Genomic DNA, 9,081 nt, shown 5'->3' with positions numbered 1-9,081 from the left:
TCCCCATAGGCCTAACTGACGACAGAAGTGCAAATGAGCCAAACAGTTTATTCAAGCGGATGAAATGAATATCATCAAGAATTTTGTCATTCAGGGACGACCTAAGCGGAGAAGCGGACAATAAACCTCAATGATGAAAATGCACGCTCCACCCTGCCTTGGGTCACGGGGAGCGCTATGATGGACATTGTGAGTTTGTGATTTGAAGCGGCCAAGGATGCCCAATAACCAGGGCTTGACACTGGCACCTGCCAACCGGCCAAATGCTGGTAAAACTTGTCTGTGGCTGGTAACAATTTCAGTGTCACTAGCCAATTTGGCAGGTAGCTTATTATATGGTATGGCATATCAGAATAGCGTATATTCTGCAAATCAATTGTTTGTATTTAAGTTCAAGAAAAAACTCAGTTACTCAGTTTCTATTTCTTCCATGTAGAAACCCATGCACTCATCTTCTTGCTTTTAAGCACCTATCTTCTGAGGTTAGATGTACAGCATCAAAAAAAAAAAAAACAACAAATGTGGCTAGTAGAATAGCTGGATGGCTAATGACTCGGGAAAACCACTAGCCACAGTGGCCGGACAGCAAAAAAGTTAATGTCAAGCCCTGCCAATAACGTAGACCATTCTCTGTGCGCTTTACACGCGCTTCTCTGCAATGTCTTACAATGATGCAATGGAAACACTGTCCCCAAAACTGATTGGCACACACAAAATTCTAGAAGACACATGAGGGAGTGGGGAACAACATTCACGCACACAGATACACACACATTCACCATTCACACATACAGATAGACAGAGGGAGAATCCTATGGGGAAACACACACACAGTCCACTCAAGGGGCTCGGCGCTACAATATTTTGTGAGAAATTGCCAAGAAAGCGTATATTCTGCTGGGGTATGTAAACGTATGAGCACCACTGTACCTCCTCTGGGAGTTTGAGCTGTTTTCGTCGGTCTACCCGCATCCCGGTGGTGTACGGGGTGAACAGCACCAGGGAGAGCACTGTTCCTTGTGGCGCTCCCGTAATGCTGTGAAATGTGAGGTCCCTCAGCCTGAAGAACTGGGGCCTTCCAGTAAGGTAGCCAGGTATCCATGTCACCAGTCCCGTATCAACTCCCATCTGCAGCAGATTGCCTCTCAGTAGTGACTAGTGAGTGACTGAATGGTGGTAGCAGTTCGCTGTTTTGGAATTAAGTCAAACTCTGTTTTGAAGGAAAGCAACTTGTGTCTACTTCAAAATTGATTGAATTGAAGGTGTTTGACACCATGAAAAAAGGATAGTAGAGAACAGATCTTCTTCAGGCATCTTTGGTTGAAATGTTGCTATATCTCAATAAATTTAGCCTAACTTTTAAAAAAGATCCCATTCAGGGAGCTAAAACGTTTATATATATTTTTTTTTATTATTTTTTTTATTATAATTATATTTATTTATTATTTTATCCCCATGTCCCATTTACACCTATCAGGAAAGAATTATCCACATTTTAAAATATCAGGATATGTGTAAACAGCACCATGCATTCCATTGTCCTTCTCCACACCTTGCCAAGTCAGTTACCTGTTTCTTATTTACATCCTGATATGATTCTGTGGGGAACACAAAAAGGCAACACAATTATGAGGATCTATCCTAACATCTTTGAAGAGTAGATTTGACAGGACACTTGGGCACGTCATATGCTACACTGGCGTGCACCAAGGATAACGGCATTACTCATGAACGGCCATCTGGGTAGCCTAGAAATCTAGAAAGCTTTTTGCTGTACGGGTCTGGCTGCGCTAGGCTACCATCTGGGTACTTTGCTCCTAAATGTGCGTTACGCCCCTTTATGGGTGAAAACAAACCGAGTGCCTCATCTACTTACATGCTACATCGGCTACCCTAAATGAACACAGTACATGCTTCAGTCACGGCTGTTTGGCAATATTATTTCAACAGCCGGCAACACAACATGTTTTCGGCATGTTGCGCTTGAACAACGCTTGTCTATAGGTCCTTATCTTTCGTTTATTAAACCTCAACACCACCAATTGACTTGCATTGCCTGTTGTCCCCCACAAATGGGCGTAACGCACATGGGAAATGTCACGCCGTTCATGAGTATTGCAGGGCACCTCTGACTCCACCCAACAAAACACATATTATTCAAATTGCCATTTTCACAGTGACACAGGACACCGTCCATCTTTGAAGACATAGAAATGTTCAGTGTTTGAAGGTGTCAGACGACAAATGAGCAGGGAGCTTATCTCTGGGAGGGTGGTTAGATCATCCAGGGCAAATTAGAAACAGTGACCTCTCCTGGTGAAAAGCATAGCCTGCGACTAAAAGGTAACTAGACAGTGCAAGCATATCCCTATAATGACTGGCTGCGGCTTGCGGCCATTTCAATGGTGACGTCACCATTGAAATGGTCGCAAGCCTGCAGCCAGACCCCTCTCGCATATCCTAGAAATCCAGACGCCCCTAAAGGCCGCAACAGCTTTGCTGTAGGGGTTTGGCTCGCCAGGCTAGGCATATCCCCCAACAGGCAGACAGACCCGTGCATGCAAACACCCCCCCCACACACACACACACACACACACCTATACAGAGATTATTAATAATGAAAAATAAGCATAGTTTTCAATTGTGTTATTTGGGAGAGACTGCTTTAGGACATTATGGAGAAACCAGGGGAGGGTAACCAGGGGGATCTTGGGTAGGGAGCATGCAAATTTAGCTACTGACTGAGAGTATAGACCCTTTTGCCTCATTGGTTGTTTTTCACTCTTGAGCAGGGCTCTAAATTAACACACGCCAACCCGCCAAACACGGGTGAAAATTCATTTTGGCTAGTAGAAAAAAATACCTACCCGCCAATTTGACTAGTAACGCCCGAGTACAGTAAATTATGAACGGTAAACCGCTGCTATGACAAACGTTAGACGGCGAGATTTCCTACATTACCCATGGACACTAGCGTCACGACGTAGCCTCCCACCGTGGGCTTTCCAGTGCAGCGAGCGGCAACTCCATGCTGTTGCGCGCGCCAGGATTGAAAACATCCTTCTGTCAGCTACGCTCACACTATTCTGACAGGCAGCTCTCCTCCTATGTTCTCGTCGCTTTCGCTACAACCTTTTTAATGTCACTACTGGGTCATTCCACGCCAAATCAACAGGAGCCTGCGCACATAGGTCTCAAAAAATTCTGAAAATATTACCAAGTGTACTCATGGTACTTAAGAGAAACACTGTACATTTATTTGAATGTAAGATGTATACTCTCCGTGTTACAGCCAATTTTACTGGGGGAGGGGGGGGTGCCCATTTTGTTCACACTCTTTTTTTGTCAAAGTTCACTTGTAGAGACAAGTAGGAATACTCTCATAAAAAGCTATAAATAGAAAGGAAACCACATCAGTGTTTGACCAGAAGACCTCACAAGTCTGACAAATCATTTTGGGTGACATTTTCAGAGCTCCAGAACCCCTTGTGGGATTGTCCACAGATTTTTATTTTATTTTTTTCTTCATTCTCCATGAAGTCTTCTTTTTAAAATTGCAATGAGACTTGTCTAATGTGATGTTTTCTTGAGCTGACCAACCACAAACTTGAAGAAGTTTACTGGTGTCACAACTCAACTTCTGTAACGAGGGTATGACATTTTTATGTGTTTATTCCCATACAGGTCAGAGGCCTATTTCCTGATGTGTGCAGACACAGGCCCAAATGTTAAGCTCAGACTTGGTGTAGGCTAATGGGTAATATGATGGCAGCACTAAGACTAACCCGCGCGCTCTGAAAGTAGATTTCGTGTTGTAAGTTTTCCACTGTTCACTGTACTATTAGTCCAACGGTCATTATCATATTTTATTTAGGCCTACTCTCTTTGATTCAATTTCACACGATATGCAGATTGTGTTGCCAATAAACACATTGGCCAATACGGGGATCGAACCCGCGACCTTGGCGTTATTAGCACCACGCTCTAACCAACTGAGCTAATCGGCCATGTTCAGATATTCTTATAGCCTAGTGTTTAGTCAGTACAAGACTTTTTTAACACGAGGGTTGGATATTTTGAACTAGAACTAGGTCTCTGGGCATATGTCTATAGCCTACAGGACGCCTATTCCCAAAGCGGCCAGACACAGACATGTTATAGCCAATAGTTAGAGGGTGTGGTGCCCTCACCGAACAGTAGGAGACGCGCGCTCTGAGGGCAAGTAGGCTAGATTTTGGGTCCTCTCTAATATCCGATCTCCCTTCCTCCCTTGCTCACTTGGCTCATTGTGGTCTCGTGATGACGTCACTGACGACGGACGTGTAATTTTCCCACTTGCAATCGGTTTGGTGGATGAAGGAGTCCCCCAAAAGGTAGTTCTAGGGTAACTGGGCTGAAAGCGGGGAAACATTGGGCATTTCTCAATAGTGCGCACACTTTCAAGTGTATTCAGCCTAATCGGTCACGCCCAGTGATTGGATATAGTTCACCAACGAGTATCCAATCTAATTAGGCTGATACACTTGGAAATGCGCGCACGAGGTTTCGATAAATGCCCATTGTTTTCTCCACGGGGGGGTTGCGAAATGCCACATGGCCTACTCCACAAGCACGTGCCTAGGACGAGAGTCGGCGTACTGTAAAGAACCCTGCGATGTAGCAATGTAGGCCTAGTTGATTCTTTCTAATCACTTTTAGCGCAGCCCGGCCATACAGGCCACATTTCGTTGCCAAGAAGATCATTGGCCAGTACGGGGATCGAACCCGCGACCTTGGCGTTATTAGCACAACGCTCTAACCAACTGAGCTAACCGGCCATAATTTTGTGGAAAAGTGCTGGCGTCTTGGAACTTCAGTTTTATGATAGACCTAGTATGTGACCACATAGGCCTTCTATGAATAATGGTTTGTTCCAACTGTTCCAGTTAGTGCGAGGCAGGGGTTTCTCTTGAAGCGGAAATTTACTGAAACTAGCCTAATATCTATATTTTGCACAATAACTTGCTTATAGCCTCATATATTGTCATGGAGCCCCGTCCATCCATGTGGTATCCATGTCACGCCCCACTGCGTAACAGTGTATGAAGCTGTACACTGTTTGGGAGAGCGCATCTGCATTTCTCTGGAGCGCTGAAGGGGAGCGCACGAACATCTTCGAACTAAAAACACGCATTGGACTTTCCAGGTTGAACCTCCGAGGAACGATACGCTACAATACGCAAGATAGAGGTAATGCTCATCTCCTAAAACAATGACGCAACTAAATATGTCAAAGTCAGAAGAAACTTGTGAATACCTCGATGAAGCCTATCCAGGCACTCCAGCGGTGTCAGCATCCATGTTCGCAGCTGGAGTGTTGGGCAACATCTTTGCTTTATTCTTGTTGGAGATACGACGCCGGAGGAAAAACCGCTCTCTTTTCCACGTGTTGGTTACCACTTTGGTGATCACGGATTTACTTGGGACTCTTGCGGTGAGTCCACTGGTTCTAGCTGCGTATATCAAGAGACAGACGTTGGAAGAGATCGGTGGCAGAGCTCTATGCAATCACTTTGGCTTCAGTATGACATTTTTTAGCCTGGCCACAATGTCCATTCTGCTTGCCATGGCCGTGGAGCGCTGGCTCTCCATTGGGCACGCGTACATTTACGAGAAGTACACGAGAAAGCGTTGCGGATACTTTGCAGGGCCTGTCATCTACTTATTTTGTTTCGCGTTCTGTACCCTACCTTTCGCTGGTGTCGGGAAATATGTGATGTACTGTCCCGGTACGTGGTGTTTCTTTGACATGCATCCGTCTGATCGCCGTGGCCAAATTTACGCGGGAGTTTACGCGTCAGTGATGCTGGTGATGATTGTGTGCACGGTGCTGTGCAACGGCTCTGTGAGCCACCATTTACTTAGCATGTATCGGAGGAGAAAAAACAACCACGGTTCGTTTCGAGGACCCCGTGGTCAAAAGAGATACAAGTCAATTACCAAGGAGGTAGAACATCTTACTCTGCTCATTGTAATGACCGTCTGTTTTGTGGTGTTTTCTCTTCCACTTGTGGTAAGTTTTTAAGTCAATATTTACATCTACTGACACCTGTTTATCAGAATTCATCTTATCCTGCACAGCCTATATTTGCAGTGTTAAGTCAACATAGCTTAAGTTAAATTTAACTGTCAAATAAAATTATGCCTTTAGCCTTCTAAGAATACAATGTAGGTCACAGAAGTGAGTAGGCTACACCTCTCACATTTCTGCAGATGTATCTTTTCATGGACAATATTAAATAAATTCCTATTCGACACAAGGAAAGGTAGTATACAGCAAGCTAACCTTTTCAATTTATTATTCACTCAAAATAGTTCAAAATGCAGCATTAATATTGCATCCTCTGTCAACAAAAGTTAGTAGCCCCCATGTAAAGAGTGCTTATGGCTTGTGAGGGATGAGTTTGAGTAGTCACAGTACATGTTGACATGCATATTCCTTTAGGTGAACTTCAGCTTTCCAATGTTGATGCAGCCCCAAAACATGTCAGTCCCATGCTTAACTCTAAGCATGGGGCACATTCGCACATAGTACAAAGCATAGTACAAAGGGAGGAAATATTACAAAGAAAAGTGTTCCACGCATGCTTACAATCAACCATGGTAGTGGTACTGACATGGTTTGAGGCTGCCTAAATGCCATCAACAAGGAACCTGAAGTTCACCAAAAGACACATGCATGTGACTCCTGAAGCAGATCACAACCCTCTCTATTTTACATGGTACTTTTACATTTTCATTGCAAATTTACATTGTAAATTTAAATTTCTTTAATGTTGTCCCATGAAAAGACAAACTTTCAAACCTGCAGACATGTGAGGGGGTGTACTCACTTCTATGATACTCTCTACATGACTGGCATTTATTTTGTCCACTGTGTCTGTCTATAACAGGTCCAGGTGTACACAAACTTCACCCGCGTTGAGAAGTGTGATCGACAGGACCTGCGCATGCTGCGCCTGCTCTCCTTCAACTCCATCGTGGACCCCTGGGTCTTCATCATCCTCAGCCCCTCCGTCCTGCGCTTCCTCTGGGCCAAGCTGCTCCGGCAGCCCACGCCCACCAGCATGGAGAGGGTCTTCCAGAACGCCAGGCCACCGGCTGGCATCCGCCCCCCACCACTGGCGGACGCCCACAAACACGCAGTGTCGCCTCAAACACCGATTGCCCTCTGTCCCTGACTGACTTAACACTCACTACATGTGACAGATGACCCTGTGTTGCCATGTGTGCACTGAGTGGGCATGGGGAGAGCCAATCAGGTTGCAGGATCCACTTCTCCTGGACTGTCTCAGAGGTCAGGGCCAGGGGGTGTGGGCAGCGGATGCCTAATGGATAGAGAATTGGTCATGGGAAGGTTGCAGGTTCAAATCTCGTACCAATAGGAAGAATGTGGATAGTATCTCCTATACACCAAATGACATTTTCATTCAGCAACAATGATTTATGTTCAGCATATTCAGCACCCCAGTCTCTTTGAAGTCTCCTATACACCATAGTAGTTGATGGCTGAAATTCTCACATTGTTCCAAGGACAAATACCATGTTCCTGATATAACTTTAAGTTGGACTGGATTAAAGTGTCGTGTGGTCACATGGGCCTCGCTCCGTGATGAGGTCAAAGGTCACTCGAAAGTGGAGACGAGGGACAGACGCACTGCAGGATCCTCTGTGAATGTGACTCCAAGCACTGGACCTACACCTACGCTGCATTGACACATTAAGCATGTTACGGTATCAATATGAGGCGTGAATCACAAGCTTGTTCCAGTGTAAAACTAAGTGTAAACAAGTTTACACTGTGCCATTGGTTGCCCTCAAATAGTCAACCATAGCAGGTAGCAGGCTTTATTCAGGGTTTCTTGATTAATTGTAAGGGTTCTGGCCCAAATGAATCACTTAAAATTCAACAGAAAGGGCCGCACCTTGCATTAAAGTGTTTTTTCATTATTTTATGTGCACAGAAGCGTTTTGGCATGCGCCTTCCTCAGTGTGCAAGGCACAGGCACGCTAAGGAAGGCACACCCCGAAACGTGTCTGTGCACATAAAATAATGAAAAAACACTTTGATGCAAGGTGCGGCCCTTTCTGTTGAATTGCCCTCAAATAGTGACATCACCAGCATTGTCATACGCACATCAATGTAGGCTATATTACATAATGGAGTCAGAGAGCAAAAATTGAAAATGAGTCCGTTGTAAATGTGGCTTCAGTGTCAATGCCTTTTTTCAAAACAAATAAAACTTCACATAGACCCTCTCGAGCCTCCCATCAGTATGTGGTATGTATATGCTGAGAACCTCTTTTCCTACTTGTCTATTTGCTTTTCAAAGGCCAAAAATATCACTCAACAAGGAAATGCCCCAAAAAGCATGTTCTTAGCATGTGCCCAGCCTACTCAGGGACAGCTTCTGACCTAACAGAGCACACTACATAAACAACCTTTGAGACAGATTTGAGAAGCATTTATTCTCTTGCTGTGTTTTTTTAAAACACTGTTGTAGCTTGACCTGAGTATCCTATTTAAGTTGCAAGTGAAATGGCATGTTGAGAGACTGTATTATTGAATTAACCCAATATAGCAACAGGCTTTTTAAGAGGATGTCTACAGTAGTGGAGTGGACAGCTGTGGGAGCTGGTCATGAGATAGCATTGTTAGCCAAAATATGCCAGGCACCCCCGTTACTAGCGCCCAAAATGATTTTTCCCACGTTCATGCGGCATTCGAATTACATACAAGCCATTATTTCAGAAAAATCTTCTGGACTTTTCTGCATTTTTGTGTATTATCTCCATTTATGCATGTATCATAACATCGACTGCAGTTTAGGAGTCTGCCATGAGAAAGTTAGAACACTAGTTGAAATGTGTCAGTGTGCAGCCCGTATGATTATGTCAGCGATGCTGACAGACAATGTGGTGTCAAAATGGTGAGGCTGTTGTCATAAGAATGAAAAAAATCCCCCCCAAAACTAGAGACAGAGGATGATGCCGTCAGTCTGAGACAACATGAGCATAGTTTAAAGGGAGACCACATTTTGG

At 44.5% G+C, this 9,081-nt stretch overlaps 1 protein-coding gene and 2 non-coding genes across 3 annotated transcripts; 1 reads left to right on the top strand and 2 right to left on the bottom strand.

Moving 5' to 3' along the window:
• Positions 1-3,933: 3,933 nt before the first annotated feature.
• trnai-aau (transfer RNA isoleucine (anticodon AAU)) lies at positions 3,934-4,007 on the bottom strand. Its single transcript has one exon. It is a non-coding gene; the product is annotated as a tRNA-Ile (tRNA).
• A 736-nt stretch (positions 4,008-4,743) lies between these two features.
• On the bottom strand, positions 4,744-4,817 carry trnai-aau (transfer RNA isoleucine (anticodon AAU)). Its single transcript has one exon. It is a non-coding gene; the product is annotated as a tRNA-Ile (tRNA).
• Positions 4,818-5,266: 449 nt separating this feature from the next.
• On the top strand, positions 5,267-7,928 carry ptger2b (prostaglandin E receptor 2b (subtype EP2)). The gene is made up of 2 exons (XM_063222630.1): positions 5,267-6,052; positions 6,933-7,928. The coding sequence occupies exons 1-2, from the start codon at positions 5,267-5,269 to the stop codon at positions 7,218-7,220; spliced, it is 1,074 nt and encodes a 357-aa protein (XP_063078700.1). The 3' UTR covers positions 7,221-7,928.
• Positions 7,929-9,081: the final 1,153 nt, after the last annotated feature.

The sequence above is a fragment of the Engraulis encrasicolus genome, chromosome 18 (genome assembly GCF_034702125.1).
Source record: "Engraulis encrasicolus isolate BLACKSEA-1 chromosome 18, IST_EnEncr_1.0, whole genome shotgun sequence".
Classification (NCBI taxonomy): Eukaryota; Metazoa; Chordata; class Actinopteri; order Clupeiformes; family Engraulidae; genus Engraulis; species Engraulis encrasicolus.
The sequence above is the reverse complement of the archived record's forward strand: the minus strand, read 5'-3'. Positions and strand labels throughout refer to the sequence as shown.

Excerpts from the sequence above, each read along its gene's own strand:
- ptger2b (XM_063222630.1), top strand. The coding sequence starts at position 5,267 with ATGTCAAAGTCAGAAGAAACTTGTGAATACCTCGATGAAGCCTATCCA. Across the intron at positions 6,053-6,932 it reads TGTTTTCTCTTCCACTTGTG|GTCCAGGTGTACACAAACTT; the intron begins GTAAGTTTTTAA and ends TGTCTATAACAG.